The 25,644-nt window shown below is 40.9% G+C and overlaps 1 protein-coding gene across 1 annotated transcript in view; it reads left to right on the top strand.

The window, feature by feature from the left end:
• Nucleotides 1-25,644, top strand: part of RAPGEFL1 (Rap guanine nucleotide exchange factor like 1) — a 74,054-nt gene that overhangs the window by 27,807 nt on the left and 20,603 nt on the right. The window contains exons 2-9 of the mRNA XM_089531877.1: nt 6,359-6,437; nt 9,808-9,961; nt 10,192-10,289; nt 13,467-13,579; nt 15,519-15,686; nt 16,710-16,807; nt 17,360-17,482; nt 18,787-18,965. Of these exons, the coding sequence (XP_089388003.1) occupies nt 6,359-6,437; nt 9,808-9,961; nt 10,192-10,289; nt 13,467-13,579; nt 15,519-15,686; nt 16,710-16,807; nt 17,360-17,482; nt 18,787-18,965 (1,012 nt within the window). The remainder of the gene's footprint in view (nt 1-6,358; nt 6,438-9,807; nt 9,962-10,191; nt 10,290-13,466; nt 13,580-15,518; nt 15,687-16,709; nt 16,808-17,359; nt 17,483-18,786; nt 18,966-25,644) is intronic.

Here is a 25,644-nt window from a genome sequence, read left to right as displayed (position 1 = left end):
GAAGTAGGCATGAGCATCACTTTCAAATGCTTTTGACTGTTATTTTAAATTTAAATTTAATTATTTTTTAAGCAACCCTTTGAGCAATGGTAGGTGCAAAATCTTTGGAAATTTTGTTCTTGCAGGGGAAGAATGCATAATTTCCCAGTTTCTCTCCTCGCTGCAAAAAACAAAAAGTCCTTGAAAACTGGCGTCAAGGACTATGCATATATTGGGATTTATTCTTCGTGAAAAATGACCATGGGCTTTTTTTTTATGCAGAAAGTTTCATTTTTTGTATAGAAATGTTCTTTTGTGAGCAGATAATACTGTTCTTAATGCAACCCACCTAACTCCTCCTTTTTTTAAATTAAAAAGCAATAAGTTTCAAACAGTGACAATTCTCAACCCTCCCGTATTATCCCTTATCAGGGTTTCCCGACATTTGGGAAATGCATTTTTCATTTGTCACTCTAATATTTTTCAATATTCTTTCCATCTCTATAATAGAGCACATATGTTGCGTGTAATGTTGTTCTTTGACATTTTCAGTAAAAAGATATTCTATGAGAGTGTTGGAAATAACTCCACTTGGAACCAACATGAAATAGGAGTAAAAGCCCAAAACCACTTCCTCATCTTCTCTATTCCCTGATAATGAGTGCCTTTGAGATAGTTTGACCTAGAGTTTCCATCATTACCAGAATGCAGCTAACATGGCCAGTGATTGAGACAAATGGGGTTTGCAGTCCAAAACATAAACAGGTGACAAGCTGGGAAAGTGTGATAGAGAAACATGTGAGGCATTATTTCAATTCCAGGTTCCCAGGAACCTGCCCATCACTGGCACTTCTGGGATGGGCAGGTTCCTGGCACCAAGAAGAAAAGAGATGCAGGTTTCTGCCTTACAGCATCAGTTCTATGTAAATATACTCCTCCACCCCTTTGTAGGCATATTTGCTATTTCTTATCTAGGAAATGATGCCATCCAGGCACAAGCCTGGGGAAAATTTGAACATTTGCAGAGATATTGTGTGTGTGTAAGTGTAATGTATATGTTTAGATAGAGGGGGAAATACCTCCAAACCACTTAGGGATGGTGGAGCATACTTGTGGCAATAAACCTCTAAGTACTGGGGGGAGAATGGAAAGGCATTTTGTAAAAAAGAGCATGACTGACTGATTGGAAACATGAACAGATCCCATTCCTCCCATCTGTTTCTGATGTTCAGGTGTAGGTGCTTCTCAAAAATTAACTTCCTAAATGCTTTTTGCCCCTGAAAATGCTCTTTACTGCAAGCAGTACCGTTGAGAGTAATTATCATCTTTGGCAGGTGGAGTTAGCAGGAAAATAGCACAGGGTGAAGGATTGAATTCCCTCACCCCCTGCATCTCAGTCTTGATCTGGGTCAAGTCCTCCTGTGGCTGCTTTTGATTAAGGAAGTGGTTTGTGCTAACAGCGTAAGATGAAACACGCTTCAAATCTACATAATGTTTAATTTGGCCCCTTGAATGGTACGGACATGGAAAAAGCTATTTTCTATGAGATGCTGAATGCTTCCAGTATTATAATGTAAAGAAAGTATAAGGTTGCTATGGAAGAACTTATATGGGATCGTCTATTTAAAAAGAGATGAAAAGGCTTGCTTTTTGTTGATGGTGTGCAAAGAAATAAAGCCGGGGGGGGGGGGGATAGTGCTGAGACTGAGGCTGCTGCCACACTGCAGAATTAATGCAGTTTGACACTCGTTTAACTGTCATGGCTCTGTGCTATGGAAACTGAGATTTATGGTTTGTTCTGGCACCAGAGCTCTCTGACAGCTGCTACAAAAACCAGAATTCCGTAGCATTGAGTCTTGGCCATTAAAGCAGTGTCAAACTGCATTAATACTGTTGTGGAGATGCAGCATAGTATTAAAAAAACACAAGCCAAGGCCAGCTCAACTCACCTTGCTGTTTATGGTGAAAGACATAATGTTGTTTCCCCAGTCCATATAAAAAAAAGAAAACTAACTGGCAGTTGAATCTTTAATCTTGGCAGTGGTACAACATCCTTTCTTATACCAAATGGCAGGAGGCTACCAAAGGATGCACGAGGCTGGCCATGGATTGGAAGGTGCAGCTCCATCCAGTCCTTGGTCCATAGCAGGTGCTGCCCAAAGGAGTTGCCTCATTTGCCCAATGGCAGGGCTGGCCCCATTTGGTTCTGATAAATATGTATGTGATATATTAGTCAAGCTGAAAGGTAATAATTTAAAGAAATAATACAACAAATGTTCAGGGAAAGAAAGATCTGATAATATGATAATGTAACTGTAATGTCTGGCTGCTGAGAGAAGTCTCACGTGAGATGTTTTAAAGAGGAGGTCAATTAAGGTCTATCATCCAGTTTCCCAACATAAATGATTGTGGAACATTTGTGGTTATCGATGGGCTTCCCTTCAAGTTAACTGGATTCTACTATTATTCCTCTTTCAAGAACCAAATGATTTACTTGGATTTGTACTAAATTGGATTTTGGATTAGTTTGGATTTGGATTTGCTGAAAGGGGAGGAGGAGAAGGTATGAGAGGCAACCATAATTTTGATTTTTATAATCTCAAGGGAGTGGTATGTAGGCTAGAAGAAGAGTTTTAGGAATAAGTGCTTAGATACTTTATGAAGCTTTGGGCACTGATTTATTTTTATACACAGAAATAAAGGATCAGATCAGACAAAGGAGGATGTAGAGGATCTTTCATGACTCCACACCCCACCCCCAATTTCTTATTTGAATGCAGTTGCGAGAGGCTCTGGATTTGCCTGAATACTAGTAAAGGGGAGAGGTATTTACTTGTAATCATATTTCTGTGGGCTGACTTTTTAAAAGATCAACTTTAGTCTACCAAAATATCTTCCCACTGTGCCTTTTACTCTGCAGGGAGCAGAAGGGAAGCTAAACTCTTTCCATATTCAGCCTATTATCTTGATCAAGTTTTCCCCCAGCTGCTTTTCTCCTCATAAAGAAGAAGGCAGGTTCTCCACATCTCCTGCTTTTTCTGATCAAAACTGGAGCTGCCTACATCGGCATTAAATATATATATTTTAAAAATAATCTTTTCCACAAAAGCCACATTGGCAGATAACATTCTCTCTTTCCCCTCACCTTTTCATAAAGACCCAGGGCCCTTTTACACTGTACAATTATAGCAATGTGATTCCACTTTAGCTGCCATGACAACATTCTATATGGAATCCCGGGTTTGCAGTTTAGAGGGGGGCATTTAGAATTTCATAGAGACTTTCTTTCATAGAATCAGAATTGGAAGGGACCACAAGGGCCATCCAGTCCAACCCATTCTGCCAAGCAGGAATTCTCAGCCAGAGAGCTCTAGTGCAGTGATTCCCAAACTCTGACCTTCCAGATGTTTTGAACTTCAACTCTCATAATCCCAAAGTATTGGTCAACAGGCTTTGGAGAACTGAAGTCCAAAAAGTTTGGGAATCACTGTTCTAAGTGCCTCACTAAACTACAGCGCCCAGGATTCCACAAGATATAACCATGGTAGTTAAAGTGGGATCACGAATCAAGCGACATTTATGTAATATTGGAAGGGCTCCCATATTCTCTCAGCAAGGATGCTTAAGTGTAGGGTGACCAAATATCCTTTTCTAGGACATGTCCTACATTTCAACCTTCTGTCCAGGAGGAATTCCAAAATGTCTTCCATTTTGAGCATGACTAAGAAGCATGAATTTACATTCATATGAGTGTTTTTAGCTTTAATTTGGTAATAGCCTACATTTTTCTTGAATATCCCACATTTTGCAGTGCCTTGTTGCGGTTAGGTCATCTGATCATCATGCTTAAGTGAGAGGCATAAACAAGATTGAAAACCCAAAGTTTGCAGAAGAAATCTTCAGAAATAAATTATCTTGAGGCAGGAGTAGCCTAATGCAGGTGGGGCATGATCACTAATCACAGAATGCTGTCTGACTGTAGTAAGGGAATGGAATGGAGTATCATGGGAGAGGATGTGGGTGGCTATCCAGAATCCTAAGCAGTAACACTCCTCCTCATTGCAGCATATTGATTAAAATAAGAATAACAGTAAGATATTGGAATGGAAGGTTGTAAATAACAAACCTCAAGATCTTACACAGTTGATTTGAGTGCTTCTTGGGTGTGACACCTTTTTCCTCACTCCTTGGCAGATACAAGTGTCTCCTTCCACATTATTTAGAAACAATTGCTCAATACTCTGTATTGGGAGACGAAGCTATAATGATGGAGTTCCATTGTTGTAACTACATCTGCTGGTATGATCCCCCAAAATTCATCTGAGAAGCCTTGCACAGCCTCTGGACTCTGCATTTAAGATTTTACACCCACCCCCCAGCCAGTTTGGAAATCTATTCAACAAGAAATGTTGTTGGTCTTCTCACTTGCCCTAAAGGGATATCCTCTGGTTGGCATCACCTTTGAGCTCCGGCCTTTGTCCTCCTAAGGTCCCGAGTTTTTGACTCCAGATTTCGAAAGACTGATGTGCACTGACTTTCCGCATGCACATCGGAGTATGCTGGTCAGTCAGGCCAGGACAAGGCCTCAAAAGACTGGTCCCATCTGGGTTGCCAAAGTTGTTGTTCCCAAGCCAACGTTGCCCACGTGCTACTTATACAAGATCCACTTGTTCCAGAGGGGGAGATCCACTTGTAACTGAATGGAGAAGGGAGTATGGGGTTGGTTGTTCCCCTGTTATCATGTTATCTCCATAAGCCTATGAATTGTAAAGGGAAGACTGCTTTTATGGTAGGCTAGGCTTCTCCAATCTATTGAGCCACACATCCCAACTGAGCAGGACCACTGATTGCGCTGGTTGAGGATGGTGGTCACTATAGTCTCTAGCACCACTAGAAGGCACTGAGCCAGAGAGGCTGATTCACATGCTTGGATGGAAACAATATTTGTGAGTGCAGGAGTCTGTTAAAACCACACAATTATTCCACTTTAACTTTTATGGCTTCATCCTATGGATGAAGGTTAAATCTTGGAATTTTAGTTTGGGGAGGCATAGGGCTCTCTGGTTGAGAATTCTTCACATTCCTTCCTAAACTAAAAATCCCAGGATTCCATAGGGTGGAACTCTGACAGTTAAAGTGAAATCATCAAATCAGAACTGTGCAGAGTATGCATCCAATTTGTGATGTTCCAGAGGGAAGTTATATACCTAGTGTGCACGGTGCAAACATAACCTGTGTTGCAGGATTCCTTAGTAGTTGTGACTCTAGCTGATTTGCAGCATTTGTGGTTTTGTTTTGTTGTGTTTTTTAAAAAAGTAGTTGCTTAGATTGGGGAAATTTTGGGGCACATTTCCCAGGAAAGTTTTCGGTACAATAGAAAAATCTCAAATTCAATGTTCAGTAGAGTAGCAAAACAAACTAAAAAAAGAGACAGTTGATAAAACCTATGCAGTAGTGGCTTTAAAAGGTTTTAGAAGTCTGGGGAAAATGTTAAAAATGCATCCAGAAATATTTGGAGGGCGCCAAATCCCCATCCTCTTCCGTATTGCTTATCATTCTTTTTAGCTGTGACTTGTGGCATTTGCTTCTTTCTGATGAATACTACCACATTACAAAGCAACAAAAGGAAAAAAAAACTGTGATCAAGAAAATGTGCTGAATAAAATTTAGGGTTGGGGTTGAATCTGTAAGGCAAGAGATAATCAGGACAATGTCCCTCTCAAAAACTTGCACACTTTGAGATAGGAGCTTGTGTGTGTGTGTGTGTGTGTGTAAAATACATAGGAGTTGATTGTGGTTTTATTCACTCTTTGCACATACTCAGAAGTACAGTGTTTTTAGTTTTTACTTTGCAGATTTGAGTCTCAGGGCAAAAGCACTAGGAGTTGGGTTTGACTGTACATACGATGTATCCTGGCTCAGAAATCATCCCCATTTAATGGCTTGTGGAAAGAGAGGATAGAGAAGCGGAAAGAGTTTATATTTCTGTCCTTTGTATTGGAGATGAAATTTGTCAGCCATGCTTACCCCTAAAAATATTTTCCAAGGTGGAGTCTTCAGTTTGGTTCAGGCTTGTTTCAACATCTGTGTGGCCACATGTAGAACCTATTCACATGCCTGTTTGCTCCATTCTGTTATACCATCCTTCTTGAGCTAGGTATCTATCAGATATTTTAGATATCAACTTCCATGGTCCTTTATCATTGGCCATGTTAGCTGGGGCTGATGGGACTTGTTTTCCATAATGGAACCAGATTTGGGGAGGGTGTCACTCAAAGAAAATGTGTCCCAAATTTCTTGACACTAGTGTAACTTCGTATGCTAGAAGGTAGGGCATCAGTGCTAATCTCTTTCTGTTTTCCTTCCTGTTTTCTCTTAGATCTGCTCCTAGATGACATTGTCCTCACCCACTCATTGTTCCTGCCCACGGAGCAGTTTCTACATCAGCTGCACCAGCAATATCCTTCCTATATATTGTATGGCGTATAACATCGAGAAAATTCCTTTAATAATGGTGGAGCATGGGAGGTGGGCTGTGGGGAGATATGCTCTGCTAATATATTTAATTGCAGGAGTAATTCGATCCATTTCACCCTTTCATGTTTCCCATTCTTGCTGCACAGAACTTTGTGGATTTTTATATAGCCTGAACTGGTTCCCCAACCTTGTAATTTCAGGTTGCCTGTCGCTTTATGGTGACCCCATGCATAGGCTCTTGAGAATTCCAGCTCAAATCAATTTCCTTTCAAAGCAGGGGTGGGAATTGTGCGGCCCTCCAGGTGGTAACGGACTGCAGCTCCCAGCAGTCCTAGCCATCACAGTCAATGGTGAGAAACATTGGAAGAGGCATTCCAACAAACACATTCCAAAAGCATCTGAAGGACTGCATAATTGTCTCCCCTGTTTTGAAGCACATCCCTTCTACTCATGGCCAAACATGGTTAGTGTTCACAGTGCAGGGATATAGCTATTGGGAATAGGGACAACACTGAAGGCATTCTGGCCCCTCAAATTACATTTTCCTCTAGTCTCCAAATTTCTAGCATCTCCAGATTTCATTTGCACCTAAAACTCTTCTATTTGCTATGTTCTCATCATCTCAGTAATCTTGCCTGCCACCACCACCACATCGTTTTTTGGATGTCTAAACTGTGTTTCTAAATTCTCAACTGAAATGTTAAATTAATGCAATGCTAGAAATGTAGGGACTGGAAGAAATGTCACCTGGAGGGAGCAATATTTTTATTTAGGAGGCAATTCCCTCATTCCACCGCCACCTCACCCCTACTTGCTATACCCCTGGTTCAGTATTTCTTGATGTTTCAATGTCCTTTGACCTTCTGTAGGTCTAGAAAGAGGTGTGTGCATTGTGCTAAATGAGCAGACAGAAGGAATGTGTGAAGCTTGTAGCTCAAACAGTGCGGTTTCCCCCTAGAGATCTGACTCTGCGATTCTAGGCAAAATCCCACTCACCTTTTCTGTTCTGACACCTCCCTTTATTAGCATATTCCACATTTTAATGCACATCTTCCAGAGGGAGGATGTGATGCAGTGGGAAGAAACAGAACTAGTAACCTAGTTTTTATTCAAAATGGGTGAGCTCTTTGTGAGAGACTTCATAACAAAATGATAGAAATTATGCTTTGCATGTATGAGATGTCAGTTCAGTCACTGGCATCTTCAGTTAAAAAGTGTATAGGCATCTATGTCCCTGTCTCAGAAAATGATTTATGCTTAACAGGGGAGTCTTCAAACAATGGCTATCAAGACTCTCTTGTGAGTATCTACCTTGTGTTTCCAGATGTTTGGAGAAGTACATCTCTCCTTCGTGTTTTATGGGCATATGAGACAAATATGATTACCACAAAGTGTGACTCAGCTGGCAGGCTCACTGAGTAGTTGTAGGCAAAGTCATTCTGTACAAAGGATGATGTGGCAGGGAGGGAGCATCAGTGAGCCACATGTTTTATAGCATCTTTCCTAGGGATGTCCACTGGGGAAAAAATGCAGTATTCACAACATTTCTCCAACATTTCCCAGTTCTACACTATTGGTTGCTGTTTCAGGGGAGCAGGAAAATTATTATATGCTATTGGTAAGATGCATTGAAGATATCCTCCTGTTCCCAATAAATTGTAATGTTGGTTTCAGCCCAGATAGATTGGCAGATGCAGAAGAGCCTAGGAGTCCTGTGTCTGTAAATGTGTGCAGAAAAGAGAATTTGAACAGAGGAATCTTATCATGCAAACCAAACATGAAAAATCCCTGTACCACACGCTGTACTAAAAGTGCATGATCACTGTTTTCTTTTGCATTTGGCCACTCTAAACCAAATCTGTTTTACGGGTTGCTATGAAGGTTAAAGTCATTAACCCTAATTTAGTCCTAAATCTAATTTGTTAAATTAACTGATATGTGACTGTGCTTCTTTGAACTCCATCTAGAAGTGGTGAATCTGAAATATAAGATTTTTGATCAAAGAGGACAAGGACACATACTTATACACCAAAATTGTAAAGAAATGTGCGCAATCACTGGACAGATTTCAGTCTAGTCTAGGGGTTCTCTGCCTTTGATCTTGAGTGGAGTTGAGGGCTTTCATGGCCGGCAACCATAGTTTTTTGTGGTGTTTTTGGGCTATGTGGCCATGTTCTAGAAGAGTGACGATCGAGGTGGCTTACAAGTTAGAAGAGTCTAAAACATCAGGAAGAAACTCTTCTAGAACATGGCCGCATAGCCCAAAAACACCACAAAAAACTTTGATCTTGAACTTGGGGCTACCCTTGTGCTTAGTTCAGAAACTTCAATTAGTTCAGAACATGGCAGCCAAGTTGGTTACTGGTAAAACCAGAATGATTGTATAACACCTATCTTAAATTCGCTCCACTGGCTGCCCATTGGTTTCTGGGCTCAGTACAAGGTGTTGGTCATGACCTTTAAAGCCCTAAAATGGGATTTTCTGGAAACAACAGCTTGTGGACAATTGCTGCTGTTTTAGTTTCATGTTCATCCTCTACCATGAGTTCAGGTCATTTACAAAAACCTTGGCCATTCTTTATCATAAACAACAAGTGGGATATGTAAAGCTTTGAGAAAATGTCTATCTTAAGATCATCCAGGAAGCAGAGTGGCTGAGCAGGGATTTAAAATGTGATTTCCTGGTTTATATTTGACATTTGAACCATTGTGTTACTGTATTCAACTGGAATTCTCAGTATACTGGATTTATCACCAGATGTCAGGGTCTATAGCTTTGTGGTGATTGGGAAATGAGAGGGTATATGCATGATAGTCTCTTTGGGCCTGAACAGACAGTCCAAAATAAAGCTGCTTCAGGTCACTTTGGAAGTATGCTGTTTAAATGACACATGCATCTTAAGAGACCAGAAGCTGCGCAAAAGCTGCGCTCCAGTTTTTAGGACTGGAGCATGGCTTTGGCACAGCTTCCAGCCTCTTAGGATGCATGCATCATTTAAATATCATACTTCCAAAATGACCCAAAGCAGCTTTATATTGAACTTCTGTTCGGGCCCTTTGTCTCTTTTCCAGCTGTATCTTTCTGCACTTTTCTTACTGCTGCATGGGACCAGATTAACCTTACTCTTTCTCACACTGTGGGGAATAGAATCACATAGCCCTCCAGAAGTTATTGGAGTCCAACCCCTAGTAGTCCTAGTCAGCCTAGCCAATGGTGAAGAATGCTGCAAGTTGCTATCCACTGACACCTGGAGGGCCACACTTTGCCCATGCCTGCCATCCTTCTCTCTTCCAAATCATTTCTTTCTGAAACTTGATCCCATGATTTTCCCTTGACCTTCCTGTGACCACCTTCATGACAGCATCGACAATCCCATCACCGACCTGCTGGAAAGAAGGTGAGGCCATGCACCGGAAGCAAGCGGTTTTGGTTATTTTGCTGCACTTCCTTGAGACATACAAGGGAATCTTGCAGGAGGAGGAGAAAGCAGGCAAAATCATCAAGGTATACTCCGTGGCCTCCTAAGTTTACTCTCGTAAGAACTAGAAATGTGCTTGTTAAGAAGTGAATAATGTCAGATTGTAAGGTGTTAGTCTATCTGTTGTTGTCATAAAATGTAGGTTTACCTGTCTAAGGTGTCAAGTCTTCCTGTCAGGATAGATACAAAGAGATGAGGTGTCCCTCTGGTTGTTGCCAGGGCATGATGGCCCATGTTGCTTTCTTTTGTCTCCTAGGATCTTTATCTGCTGATCATGAAGGACTCATCTCTCTACCAGAAACTGGAAGATGAAATTCTAAAGCTCCATCAGCTTGTGGAGACAGTTGAACTTAAGTAAGTAGAGAGGACAGAGATAGACTATAGAATTTAAGCTGCTTTGCTAAACTCTGCAGGGCTCTTTTGGATAAATTAATTATGTTGAAGAATCTTAGTAGGGTAATCTAAAATACCTTTCTTTTAAAATAAATTTGAAACAAGAGAGAAAAGTATTATAACTTTCTATGAGAGGAAAATAAGAGGGAATACACATTAAAGGGGATTGGAATTGATAATCTCTTCATCTCCTTTCCAATTGTATCTATCTTCACTTGTCTTACTGCTGCATGGGCCCAGAGGTTAGTACCAAAAATCAGTTTTGTCCAGTAGATAAATGTATTTGAACATGGTCATAACTCATATGGATTAACATCCCAACTTAGCAACAGACTGAGGATAAACTTTCTGCCTAACACACTTAAAAAACAAAATTAGTCTTGGGAGGCTGTGTAAAAACAAGGAGGAACAATGCTTGACTAAAGGAGAAAAAAGGGGGAGAGAAGGTTAACCAGCCCTGCAGTGTCTCCTTTATCTGTTCAATTTTGCAGTCTCCCAAACCTGCCTTTAGTTAAATAAAATAAAATGTATTGTTTCTTTTTTTAAAAAATTGTACCATATAATGCTTAGGTAATAACCATACCCTCCCACATTTCATAAATGAAAACTGGGACACATGTGACCACGCAACATCAGAGTGGTCAAGAGGGAAAAGTGATAAATGAGGATGAACACACAAGCTAGGAAAGGCTGCAGCAGTTTCCTTTTGCCTGGGTCTACTGGGAAGGGTTACACACACACATACCCCATCCTCTCCCCCCACTGAATTGAGTGAGTGTGAAGTATTTTTGCACTTTGAACTTAGGGCCCATACAGACAGGCCAAAATAAAGCTGTTTCAGGTCACTTTGGGGGTATGCTGTTTAAATGATGCATGTGTCCTAAGAGTCTGGAAGCCATGCCAAAGCCACGCTCCAGTCCTTAGGACTGGAACGTGGCTTTGACGTGGCTTCCAGACTCTTAGGACGCATGCATCATTTAAACAGCATACCTCCAAGGTGATCCAAGGCAGCTTTAGTTTGGCCTCTCTGTATGGAGCCTTAGTTTGCACCAAATGAAATAAACTAAAGACAAAGCAAGTAAGACAAAGTGGGAGGAGGAAAGAGACATTTGGACATTATTAAAGCAGCTGAAAAAGTGATGATTAATTGGGACATACCCTGCCAATTTGGGACAGCTGGAGAGTATGAATAACATATATACAATAAAATACAGCCTAAAAAAAGCATCAATTTGATATTATTACAATTGTGTGGTTTATTTAGCCTGGATATTCTTAGATGAGACTCAGCCCTTAAAATGGAAATAATAGTAATTATGCTCACACCATCATGTGCTTGTCACCCCAGTAATATCCATAGCAACCCTAAAGTAAATGGATAGTATTAGCTACCTATTAGGCGTGAGAACTGGAGCAGAGACATAGTGGCTTTCAGCAGGCCACCCAGCAAGTTCATAGGAAAACAGAGATTAGAACTAGGGTGGTTGTTCCTGTTTCTAGTTTATGCTTTTAGTGATAGTGCTTCTAAATAGTTGCAAGGACTTTAAACTGAGGGAGATAAAAGGTTGCCATCTTGCAACCATAACAATTTAGATATACCCTTAATGGTATGGATGCAATAGGGGAGATTGCTTTGGCTGGGAAGGCCTACTAGCCTTGTTCTTTTCTGAATCTGTTGTTAATTTGCTTTCCCTGGGCTCATTCACACTGAACAATTGTAGTGCTTTAATTTCATTTGAACTTCCTTGGCTGGATCCTATGGAATCCTTGGGTTTGTAGTTTGGTAAGGCATTGGAGCACCCTGGATGATAATTATGTAAGCATGCCCCTTCCTAAATTACAGATCCTAGGATTCCATAGGGTGCAAACATGGAATAAAGTGGCATAATAACACTATTATTGTGGAATGGGAATGGGCTCCTTCCCTGTTGAAGCAGGTAGGATTCTAATGTTGTCTTATAGTAGAGGGCTGGAGCATGGATGAGTAATAAAACCTGGAAAGGAAAAGTGCCACAGTGGAGGGAGTGTTTTTGTTTTTTATCATATTGGTACCTTAATACTGGGTGGCAACTTTGGAATTTGGCCTATACACATGTCTTCAATAACAACCATTTAGTTAAAATATCTTGAAACGCAGATCAACAACTAACTTTACAAGTGTACCTGTACTATATCATTACATCAGTCTGATAGCACTTTAACTGTCATGGCTCCATCATAAGGAATCCTGGTGAGGTACAGTACTTTGACTCCTTTGCGAAAGACCCTGGTGTACTCTCCAGAACTATTGTTCATGGTATCTTGAGAGGAAGAATCAATGAATACATTTGGGAGGTATAGTTCAGGAGAGTATACTAGAGCTCTCTAACAGAGAATTCTAAGCCTCTACTAAACTATAAATCCCATGATTCCTTAGAATGGGCTATAACAGTTCAAGTCCTATCAAACTTGTAGCACAGAGGCATCTTAAGAAACATAAATTTAACTGAACTGTTCTGGGATTTTCCTTGATCCCTCAGGAAGGGATGCAGGCACAAACCTGAAAGTTAGTAAGGCCTGCCAGAATTGAAGCCTTCTGAGCCCATCCTATTAAACAGCAGCAACCTAAAGAAGAACTCCAAAATGTTTGAATAATGGCCATCCCATTGGAATGCTTTGCTATAACAGTAAGCAAGAGCCAGCTCCACAACTGCCCTAGGTTCACACTACCATGCACCAAAATTGCATTTTTTTAAAAAAATGCTTAACTTCTCCATACCCTCCACCTCCCACTTTCCCCCTTTGACCTCAGTTTATTTCAGTTGCTGCAAACTGAGTTCAAAGTGAAAAAGTAGATTGCAGTCAATTTAACAGGAAGGAGAAGGGGTTTTTGTGGTGTCTTCTTCTTTCCACTAGACTCAGGCAAAAGAAAACCAATCCAGTTTCTCCTCGCTTGTGTATTCTTTATAACATTTCCCTTCTTGACTTCAGTCTGTTGTTGCATGGCTACATCTTCCCCAGTCTTCATCTGTGAAATGTTGGAGGGCATGCTTCTCTCAGAACTATATCCATTTTCTGCTTCTCTAAAAACATGATTCAGTTTGCAGCTGGAATGGCCTAGTCATGTTCTGGCTTCTGATTGTTGCCTTCTGTCTACAGGGTGACCGAAGAAAGTCATCCTCCCAGCAAACAAGTAAAACCCCTCTTCAGGCATTTCCGGCGCATCGATTCGTGCCTTCAGACACGGGTTGCTTTCCGTGGGTCAGATGAAAGTGAGTACTAAAGCAGAGATGAAAAGGGTGTGATATTGGGAGGAACACACCATTCTCCCAACTGCTCTAGTTAGCTTAGACAATGGAGAAGGTCTTACTGCATTGGGAGGGACACCCCCATCCTTATTGGAAAGAGACAGTTGGGTGGTGATGACAGTGGTGATAATTCAGACTTAGATTGTCTTTCCAGGTCTGATGAATTCAATGGGGGAAGGTGCTAATTAATTTCATTCTCAAATATTTCTCTTTAAATTAGTTGTGGCCACCTTGTGGCCTTCCAGGTTGTTAGACTGCATCTTCCTTCAGTCTCAGCCTGTGTAGCCAGTGGTGTTGGACCTTGGACTTTACTGTCCAGTGACATTTGCAGGATAACAGGCTGTCAACTGCACTTTAACTAAGTAAAAATATGTAGGCGTCAGACCATTTATGTACCCCAGTACTGGCTACAACATTTGGTAGTAGTTCTCCATTATCATTTTATACAGGTTTTTCTCCTTACAGGGAGACCTTTTACATGTAGAACAGGCATTCTACCTTTGAATTGTGACCAAATGCCTTAAACAAGAGTGATTAGGAGCTGGACGCCCACAGAAAGGAGCAAAATTGTAGTGTAGGGAGGCCCTTACCCAAAAAACCCAAATCTCTCTGAACCCAACTACACTGGATAACTATTGGCCAGTGTCCCATATTCCTTTTCTGGGCGGGGGTCTGGAACATGTGATGGCATCCCAGCTTCAGGATTTCCTGGAGGAAATTGATTATCTAGATCCATTACAGTCTGGCTTCAGTCTGGCTTCATGGGAAAGAGGCAGCTTTGGACACCTTGGTGGATGACCTATGCATAGAGCTAGGCAGGTTTTCATTTGAAAAAATGCAACAAAAAATGGAAGCCAGATTTCAAAGTTTATGGAGTTAATATGGTATAACGGGTTGAGTGTTGGACTAGGATTCTGGAGACCAGAGTTTGAATGGAAATCTACTGGGTTTCAACCATGGAAACCTACTGGGTGACCTTGAGCAAGTCATACTCTCCCAGCCTCAGAGGAAGGCAATAGCAAAACCCCTCTGTAACAAATCTTGCCAAGAAAACCGTATGATAGTGTTGCTGTTCGTCAGAGTCAATTTAAAGACACAGAATATCAACAAAGTACAAGTTAAAAGATGTTTTTGTTAACTGGACTGAAGCTCATCCTACCGAAAGATTTGGGGACTGGATAAAAGTATATTATTAATTAAATCTGATACCTGGTGGCCAAAATTTGATTTGGACTTTTTAAAAAAAGCCATATACCATTTGTAATGTGTGCAAGTTCACAGGTATTCAGCCAAAGAGAATGTGAGAGCTGACAGCCAAAGCCAGTGAGAGTGGGTCTTTGCATGCTCTTGTGGATATCTAATTTGACGTGCAGAACATTCCTATTAATCTTGATGGGATATTGTGATTGCGGTAGCTGTTTAAGGATGCTGGACCCTGACTGAGCAGAATTTTAGGGGCCATCTTCAGCTTTTAGAATCAGCTTCATTACTGAAAGACAATAATATTATTCTGCCAATACCAGACCAGGGAGGTTCAGCATTCTCAGCAGCCTTCTACTGCTGGAAGCTGGGCCACAACTTGGTAAAGTTATTAACCTGCATCTGTGAGGGAAGGCTATCACTTTTTGCTGGTAGAATGCAACACTGCCACAAGCCAGTTATTCAAGATATGTGATGAATCCTCAAAGGTTTAAGGATCAGTGGACCAGAGGAATCTGGATTCCATCCCATTCCCCTCCATGTTACAGAATTATTTTGGCTTTTCTTCAAATTTCATTTGTTGACTTCCTGGCATGGTTGGATGCTGGGAGACACTGATAGCAGTTGATATGAATCAATGATTGTTGTCCCGACCTAGCTAAAAATTCCAGCTTTTAGCCTTTTGGCCCTCTCTTTTTTCTAGTTTTCTGCCGTGTCTACATGCCCGACCACTCCTACGTCACAATCCGCAGCCGCCTCTCGGCCTCTGTGCAGGACATCCTCACCTCAGTGACAGAGAAGCTCCAGTATTCTGATGAACAACCCTCGCGGGAGGAGGCTCTCCTCCTGGTGGCTGTAGCATCCTCAGGAGGTAACTATCTCACAGAGGCTTGGGTGAGGACAAATTAAGAGAAATCCTTTCTTTGCCTTCTGTTCCTTTTCTGCAACCCTGAGGCTTATAAAATGTCAACCTAAGAAAACAGAAGATCAGAGAATACTTTGCTCCCAGTACATTAAATCTTGTCAAAGAGACAGGGGAACAGCAATTTTGCATTGTTGTTGCTATTCTTAATTGGTTTGAAATGGCACTTGGGTTGCCATCTTTTTCATTGGCCCAAGGCCCTCAGCTTCTAGCAGCAGCCTGACATGCAAAAATGTAGCAGGTATAGCTTTTCTGAAGCTTGAAAGTTTTACTGGTTTTTCTTGGGTGAATAGCTTTGCTAGCCAAATTATTGTTGAACAAGTCGCTATTAAAGGAGCAAAGGCACAGGAAAAAGTGGCAACCCTACTTGGTGCTGACAAGGGGCTGCAGACATTTTAAGACTCAGAAAATCTGGATTAATGAGAGTGCAGCAATTAATTAAAAGCACATCATGGACAATTAGTGCTCAATGTGATTGACATGTGCTTTCAGTATAAAAAGTTTGGGAAAGTCAAGTTTCTGCTGTTTGTTTTTCCTGTACTTGCATTGTAGGTTGTGGGGTAGGAGAGTGAGTCTATGTGTATGGAAGAGCTGTTCATTTTATGACTTGAAAGATCCCAAATTAAGATCAAAGCTACAGGCAGGACCATCCAGCCATCAGACTTCCAGCAAATCAGTTAGAATTCCCCAGGATGTTTGGATGAAGCAGGCTAACATGAGCAACTGTTCTGAAACTTGCCTTACACAATCCAGACCACTTTGTCTTTAGATGGCTCAAATAAGGGAGCGAAGCTACACTCTGTAGCAGAAAATGATGGAGGGAGCTTGAGTGACAATCCTCTCAGAGACTCCTTAATTATGAAGCAAAAACTATAGACCAAAATCCTCCAATGAAAATATTTTTGGAAATTCATGCAAGGAGTCTGACAGCTCAGATCTTTCAATTAACTATTATTTTTTCCTGAATCCCAGAGAAGTCTGTGCTACAGCCAAATGAAGAGTGTGTTTTCACAACCTTGGGGATAAACAGCCATCTCTTTGCCTGTACTAAGGAATCTTTTCCATCACTGGTGAGTGAGTTCCTTTTTCTTGAGCTTTTAAAAGTTACTTTCTTTGTGAACCCTAACCCTAACCCTCCACTATCCCAGCCAGAATGGCCAATGAGATTCTGAGAACTTCAGTCCAAAAAGCAACTTTTCCAAGCTTTGGGATTTTTGCTTTTCTGTATTAGTCTCTTGGCTGGCAGAGCAGAAGCCTAGTTAAAGCTTCTGTAATTTGAATGCTGTACCAGTCAATTCACTGGTGTAAGCATTTGCATTTCCTGGTCACTTTTACACTACACAATTATAGCACTACATGTCCACTTTAATGGTTGTGGCTGCATCCTGGGGTTCAACAACAAATCCAATGATTCCATAGGATGGAAGTGGGATCATTGTGTTTTAATTGTATAGTGTGAAAGAAAGGTTTCTTGCAGTTAAATGCATCCATGGATTCAGAATACTGCAATTACTAGAAACATCTTTTTTCTCCCCCTCAGCTCTATAAACACTTCTACCCTTTTCACTTCACATCATACTTTTACATTTTTCTCTTCCTAACAAATTTGGCCTGTTATCTAGGTTCCTCTCCCTGATGAAATTCAGGTGTCTCCAGGTGACACAGAGATTCATCGTGTTGAAGCTGAAGATGTGGCAAATCACCTCACAGCCTTCCATTGGGAATTATTCCGCTGTGTCCATGAGGTAAGAAAGCCTAAACTGTCTGGTAACTCTTGAGTGAAGAAGTGGGAACTGGGGTGGAAGTTTAGAGAGCTTTGCAGATTAGGAAAGAATGGAGAGAATTTAAGAACCAGATGTGTGATCTCCTTGAAGGTTCAACAGCTGAACTAAATGTTATTATCCAATCCCTGACTTAAGAGCATCATAATGGAAAAAATTGTTACAACTTGGAGTGAAGAGTCCTGTATTCAAATCTAGCTCAGACCAGAACAGGACAGCATATTAGACAGAGTCAGGCAATTAGTTCAGGCAGCAGATGCTAGGAAGTGGTGGTGATAAGTTGCAGCAACATGTTGGGTCTGGGTGCGCCAGGCAAACTGCTCTATATCCCTTAAGATGTCCCCAGATGCCGTGGAGGACACTATTCTCCCATTAGTGTCTAAGTAAGATTCATGTGTACGTTTGTGGAATGGGGAAATGCCATTCTTTAACCAAGAGTTCATTTCAGTATACCTGTTCAGACACAGTAATTTTGGAATGTAGACTGTAATATGTGTCATTCTTGAACTTTTGAATCAGCTTTCAGAAGCAGAGAGAGATTTTGTCCAGTGGGCCTTGTCCTCATTTTTCACCTTCAGCTTACAGGTGGAGTCTCATTTGACTGAAAATTCCTCTATATATTTTTAAAATACCTCATTGTGGATTAAAAGATTAGTATAACAGGAGAAAAGACTAGGTTAGACTCCTTCTCCTTGTCATTTAGATTTCTATGTAAATGCAATTTTCTTCCTTGGTTGGAAGGAGCATTCAGTTAGAAGGACGCTTGCCATTCTGTATAAGGCTGCTATACCATTAGTGAGAATGAGGCATCTGCCTCAGGCGAGAGACATTGGGACGAGATTTCTAGCGGTTCCTTTTTCTTGGAAGAGAGAGTCTGCCAGTGTCCTCCTCTGTCCCCACTAAACTAGTTTGCTATCCTCAAACGTGGTGTAGAATCCTTTTTCAGCTTCAGTAAAGATGCATGATTCAACTGACAATCCAGTCAGGTTCTGTATATATAGAATAGGGAAGAAGGTGACATGCACAGGCAGCAGAATATCCTGGAAAGCCCTGCTTGTGCATCCTGAAATAGTATATTCAAACACAGGTTTATCTTCTGAATGAGAGCTAGACCTCTGTCTCATGTGGCAATCTTTATTATCTATTAAATGGATTGATGGGCTTGTTGGTGTGGTTGTAAGGTAAGGAGGGGAGTCTCTTGTCTTCAGGCCAGGCATGGGGAGGCCACGCTGGTTACTGACTTTTCTTTCTTCCATCCTCATTTATAGCTGGAATTTGTGGACTATGTGTTCCATGGAGAACGAGGCCGACGAGAGACAGCCAACCTGGAGTTGCTGCTTCAGCGGTGCAGTGAGGTTCAGCACTGGGTGGCCACTGAAGTGCTACTCTGCGAATCCGTGGGGAAGCGGGCCCACCTGCTCAAGAAGTTCATCAAGATTGCAGCAGTGTGAGTGTTGCATGTCATGGTTCCTTTCTGCTATATATCAGCTTCAACTCCTATGAAGATTTGGCCATTGGTGACTGCTTAAAGATGTATCTCTCTCCTAGCCATGTGAACTTAATTTAGTCATCTGTAGTTTTTTTCTTTTTATATAATTTATTCTGCAATTTTCACTAATTTGGTCAGTTTTTGTTCCTTTCTTTAGTTATGGAAGTGATCACCATATATACTCGACTATACGTTGAGAAATTTATGCCCAAAAATTGACCCTAAAATCCTGGGTCAACTTACATATGGATCAATACAGTAATACTGCTTAGAAAGGTTCTGAAAGAATCTAAAACCTTCCCACAACTTATATATGAGATCGACTTGTACATGAGTATATACGGTAATGATGTTTGCCGAATGCTGGAGTTCTGACAGTAGAAGTCTCATTTCAGTTATGAGTTTGCGTTCTTAGATGTTTATCACACTATGCTCTTAAAGAGGTACTATTCCAGTGTGACTCCTCTAGCTGCCTCCTGTTGCATGCTGGGATTGGCAGTTTTAAGGAGGGGTATTTAGAATTCTCAGGCAGAGAAGTTCAGCTCCTTAAAACTGCCAATCCCAGCATGCAACAGGAGGCTGCTAGAGGAGTCACACTGGAATAGTAGCTCTTTAAGAGCATAGTGTGATAAACATCTTAGTTTTGAGGGGGAACTATTCATGCATAAGGCCTAGAATGTTTTTTTATTAAAAATTCAGGAAGCTGAATTCTGCTTCAACTACTATATGTGGTCATTTTGTAAATTGTTTTGCTTCTACACAACATAATGCACAAAGCTTTGGCTTTATAACAGAGCAATCTCTTATCAGACAGTGAAAAAACTGTTACCAAGCTTTTGTAGTGATTCTAAATGTAAAAATGCACTCAGGGTTGTTATGATTGTTGCTTTGCTGATTGGCCAGATGTGGGACTGGTTTTCTTTTTAGACAGAGACATCACTTGCAGTCACAAGTAGATAGCATTCATTTATTGAATTACCATCAGAGAAAGGAAACTCTAACTCATGAATGGGTAAAATGTAGTGCGTAGGTTACATTTCATTCCTGGACCCCACTTTTGCTGCCCTGAATCTTACCACCACTCTTCCAAAGTTCCCCTCTGCTCCCTCCCAAAAAATTTCACTGTGGTTTTCATGACATTTTTCATCTGAAACTCTGTGGAGAGCTTCCAGAAAGATGCAGCTGGAAAGAATATACCCTTTCTGAAGATAATGTTGTCAGCAGAGAAAACTGTTGTTCAGTTTGGTGAGCTTGTTTCAATTGTGGGCTGTTAGATAAGGGAGAAGAGAATAATTGTTGCATTGTAAAAGTGAGACTGCAGTTCACTTTGCCTCCATCACTGCCCTTATGTTTAGGGTTGGCATAGTCTCTTCCTGATCTCCTCTAAAGCTACTATCGGTTTAGGGGTGCTACCTTACTAGCCAGTTAGGCTGGAATTGCAGTCCCTTGCTCACACACTTTGTCTGAACTCTCTGTAAAATGTCATTACCAGCCCACTGCATACCAATGCTTTCTGTGTTGTTCTCCTGTCATCTTTCAGACATAGGGTCTTTGTTTTACTTGAAAAATACAGTTCAGTATGTCCAGTGTATACTGGCAAAGAGCAGTTGAGGTTTGTCCCTTAAAATTCCCTTGTCCCTTGAAATAGAAGCTTTCTCCTCTGAAAAAAGGGGGGGATGGAGGAGGGAAGATTGCCTCTTACTGCTTTCTGTTCAGCAAAGGCTGCATTATTGATGCTATAATAATGAATTAACATTTTATCTGTCCTGTTTCTTGTTTGGGTGCATTAATTACTAGTTGACATTGTTCTTTCTCTTTCTCTTTATAGTAAAATGATCCTGATTTGCATTTAAAAGAGTAGAATGAGACAAGGCTAGTAACTCATTCATCTGCATGGAAAACAGGAACTGTCTAATTTAGAAGCAGTTAGAAACAGGAGCTGCAAAAAGAAAGCTTCTAATTAAATTTGCAAGTTAATTGTGCTGAACAGGACTTCTCAGCAAACATTGCAAAAGGATCTTGACTGCAAGAATGACATTTATCATGTAGTAACAAGTGCCATATTAATATTATTGTTCTTTTGCTATTTATATTTCTGTCATGACTTTTTCCCAGTTCAGGACAACAGCAAGTTGAAAAGACACATTATTAAAATTTCACAAAATACAAAAGTTAAAACAAAATTAAACACAGATTAGAACATATATCATTACTCACACACCAGCAACAATTAGCAGGATCCAGTTCATTGCTTAGGTGAAGTGGGCCTTATGCAGTTACTCATCAAATACCTGTCAAAAGAGAATTCTGAAGCATATAGGAGCTTATGTACCTTGCAGAAAGAGAGGAAATTGCAAAACAAGTCATTGAAATTTACTTAATTTATATAATTTCTACGTATAATAGAATGCAGATTTTTGTGTGTAAGAATTTTACTTGGCCATGAAAAGAAAGTAGTTAGGATGCCAGCCTGACTTCTTTGGTGGAAGAGTTCCAGAGTCTGGAGGCTGCCACTGAAAAGGCCCTCTCTTATGTTTCCATCAGATGCACATTTGAGGGTGATGGGGCAGAGAAAAGGGCCTCCCCAACAGATCTCAAAACATGGCTAGTTTATAAGGGACAACACAATCTTCCAAATAACCTGGACCTGAGCCATATAGGGTTCTATATGTCAAAAACAGCACTTTGAATTGTGCCCAGAAATGAGCCAGCAGCCAGCAAAACTGTTGCAATAAGGGAGTTGTGTGTTCCCTGCAGCCAGTCCTAGTTAATAGTTTGGCTGTAGCTCTTTGGACCAGTTGAAGTTTCCAAACACTGTTCAAAGGCAGCCCCTTGTAGAGTGTGTTACAGTAATCCAACTTAGATGTAGCTAAGGCATGTGTCACTGAGGCCAGATGTGACTCTCAAGGAACAAGCACAGCTGACACACATGCTTTAACTGTGCAAATCCATTCCCAGCCACCACTGAGCCTGAGCTTCCAGGCTCAGAGATGAATTCAGGATCACACCCAAGCTATGGACTTGCATTTAAAGGGGGAGTGTAAACCCATCCAGAACAGACTGAATCCCTACTCACTGATCTGCCTTTCCACTCATCAGGAGCACCTCCATTTTATCTGGTTTAAGTTTCCATTTGTTCACCCTCCTTCAATCCAGTAGGGAAGGTGTCAGTCTAATTTCTCTGGGAAGAGAATCTGTTACTGATGACAGGCACTGGTTTAGTACCAAAACAGTTTCCTTGGCTGGTGGTGGAAAGCAATAATATAGTTGGATGTCATCCGCATGCTGATAGCACAGAAACCCAAAACTCCAAATAACCACTCCCAGTAGTTTCATGTATATGTGAAATAGCATGCAGGATAGAACTGAGACCTGAAAGACCCTACAGGCCAACAACCAGGAGAATGAACAGGAGCCCCCCAGCACCACTTTCTGGCTGATTGTGTTGAAAGCTGCCAAGAGGTCCAGCAGAACCAACATAGACACACACTCCCTCCAGAAAGGTGACTAAATTAAAACCAAATTAAAATAGATCTCGATAAACTGTCTCATCCAGAAATCACTGGAGCTGGAAGGCCACCACACGTTCCAGGAACTTGTCTAAAAATGGGTTGTTAGAGACTGGCCGATGATTCTCCACAATGCTGGGATCCAATGAGAGCTTTTGTAGTAAGGGCTTTATAATGGAGCCCTGGTGGCGCAGTGGTTAAATGCCTGTACTGCAGCCATTCACTCGAAACCACAAGGTTGCGAGTTCAAGACCAGCAAAAGGGCCCAAGCTTGACTCAGGCTTGCATCCTTCCGAGGAGGTCGCTAAAATGAGTACCCAGATTGTTGGGGACAAATTAGCTTACTTGCTAATTAGCTTGCTTGCTGTTCACCGCTATGATCTTTGGAATAGCGGTATATAAATAAAACAAATTATTATTAATTAATTATTATAATGGAACTTTTCCTTGTTTTAGGGAGACGTTAATCACTCCCTCTACCCACTCAGCCAGTTCCCCTCTAGCTTTTTTAATAAGCCAGGAAATAACATTTCCTGGATCTAAGGATCTAATGCAAGGATCGAAAACATGTAGTGGCTCTCATCTCTCCAAGAATCCTGCCCACATCCTGAGGTTGCACAAACTGAAAAGTATCCATTGTCATCAAACAAAGAGTGGCCAAAGTTACACCCACTGGATCTGTATCAAGTACAGCATCTGAGTCAGAGTGGATCTGAGTGATTTTATCTGCAGAGCGCTGGACAAGTTTTTTGCAGCAGGCCATTGAATAGTCTGGATTTTCCTCTCTTGGGCCAGTGTGTAAAAAATCAAACAACCCTGACCACATATGAAACCACTGCTTCTAACTGACTACAGAAGTGCAGTGTCTTAACAGTAATAAAGGGCTATATCCTGGAAGCAATTTAAGACTGATAGTGCAAGTATAGATTAATCAGTTAGATTGTTTCAAAGAAATACTAGGAAGTTTTCTTTCTTGGAATTAGACAGATAAAAAACATTTCGGTCCAAAACACACTACAGAAATAATCCAGTCTGAGACCGCTTTAACTACCCAGGCTCAGTGCCAGGGAATTCTGGGAACTGTAGTTTTGTGAGACATTTAGCCTTCTCTGTCAGAGAGCTGTGTTGCCACAATAAACTACAAATCCTAGGATTTCCTAGTACTGAACCAGGGCAGTTAAAGTGGTCTCAAACTGGATTATTTCTGCAGTGTGTTTTGGACCTTCCTTAGGTTTGCTTAGAGGAGTGCTACACATCCCTGAAAGAGCAAACACTTTGTTATGGTATGCAGTCAGTGGCAGGGTAGTTATAATAAGCTTCTTTGTGTTGATGAGACTAACAAATTACAGAAAGTGGGGATGAACCAAGAATTCTAAAGCATATAGGTGCTTAGGTACATTGCAGTAAGAGAGAAAATTGCAGAACAAGTCATCCAAATTTACTTAGTTTATATAATTTCTACATATAATAGAATTCATATTTTTGTGTGTAAGAATTTGATTTTTATTAGTTTTATAAGCAGAAGATGCACCTACACATGCATGTACTTATGGTGTATACGCAAAGGTACACCATAATTCCTCAGGGTACCATTTATCCATTGGTGGAGTCATTACACTTGGAGGATGGTGGGAATAATAATCATATCAACATCAGTAGCAATAATATAGATAGACTCTCAATCTCAAAGGCACTACAGGATTACATTTTTTTAATATAACAATATATCTGAAGACTTTCTTTCCAACTGTTTTTCAGTGCAAGATTTGAAAACACAATATGCTTTTATTAGTCCCCACATGGCTATATAGGCAATCACTTTGCTGTGTGGTTATAGATGCTATGTAATCAGCTTTTGGCCAGTTTTCAATTGTTCTGTGAATCTACACTGAAGTGTATGCTTTTTCAAAAGAAGAAAGCTGTTACAATGATGTTGCCCAAAGTTTTTATCAGCCAAATGGCCCTTCTATAAGGAAACTGCAAATTTTTCTTGTCTGTCTTCCCTTTGCTCTACTCTTGTTTTGTCCATCCATTGGAAAAGCCTGTCTACATTTTCCTTGCATTTCAGTACACCTTCAGCCTCATTCTCATCTTCATCCTGTGACTCCCTCAGCACTAACAGTTAATGATGTTATAGTTTTGATACTATCATCCTGGCCAACTTGAATAACTCATGGCACCTGCATTCTTGCTTGGACTTCCTTTCCTGGATTGCTTTTTACACAAAAGGTGTGTATTAAGCTGTAGCAGAAAGGTTTGTGGCTGGAGTGGAATGCTGAACAGCAGAGCTGTGACATGTTCTTGGAAACCGGTTGGAATAGGTTATGAACACTAATTATCCACGCTTGGATTATGACACGGACAGAGATTCTGCAATGGCCCCTTAGTGGCATAGGGTGCCACAATTTGGCTAAAATTGGTGGCACAGTGGTTAAATGTCGGTACTGCAAACATTCACAGCCACAAGGTTGTGTGTTCAATCTCAGACAGGGCTCTAGGGTCCACTCAGCCTTGCATCCTTTCATAGGTTGCTAAAATGAGTACCCAGCTTGTTGGGGGCAATTGTCTGACTCATTGTAAACTGCTTAGGGAGTGCTTAAATGCACTGATAAGTGGTATAGAAATGTACTTGCTATTGTTATTGCTATAAAATTAGTAATGACTCAGGAGCCAAAACTTGTGGATGTAATTAAAGACACTAGTACAGTAGTCTCCCCTTCTTTCTTCAGGCATTGCTAATTACAAGACATTTAGTTCCAAAATAAACTAGGGACCTTAGATTCTATAAACTGAATTAGAAAAATCTGTCAGAAGGCTTACAAATTCCTGGTCAACAACTGGTTGTCCTCAAATATAGGGACTTTGCTGTTGTCTGATGAAATTAGCTGCTGGCAAATCACTCCTTACCCACATCTGCATTGGCAGCAGGAAGCCAAACAATGGGCACTCATGGGTTTGCCAGTTGCCAAATATTGAATGCAGCCTGCATTCACTGGTCACGCACTTGAAGCAGCAGATGGGAACAACGAATGAGGACAGAGTAAGGCAGCTTTTTTGACAAGTAGGATATAAGGCTGTGGTTTTCAAACACGTTTCACTGATAGCTCTTCCACCTCACTGCATTCCTG

This window comes from Sceloporus occidentalis, unplaced genomic scaffold (assembly GCF_023333645.1).
Source record: "Sceloporus occidentalis isolate IW3139 unplaced genomic scaffold, rSceOcc1.0.p SCAF_7, whole genome shotgun sequence".
In the NCBI taxonomy this organism is placed as follows: Eukaryota; Metazoa; Chordata; class Lepidosauria; order Squamata; family Phrynosomatidae; genus Sceloporus; species Sceloporus occidentalis.
This window is presented reverse-complemented; position numbering and strand designations above follow the sequence as displayed.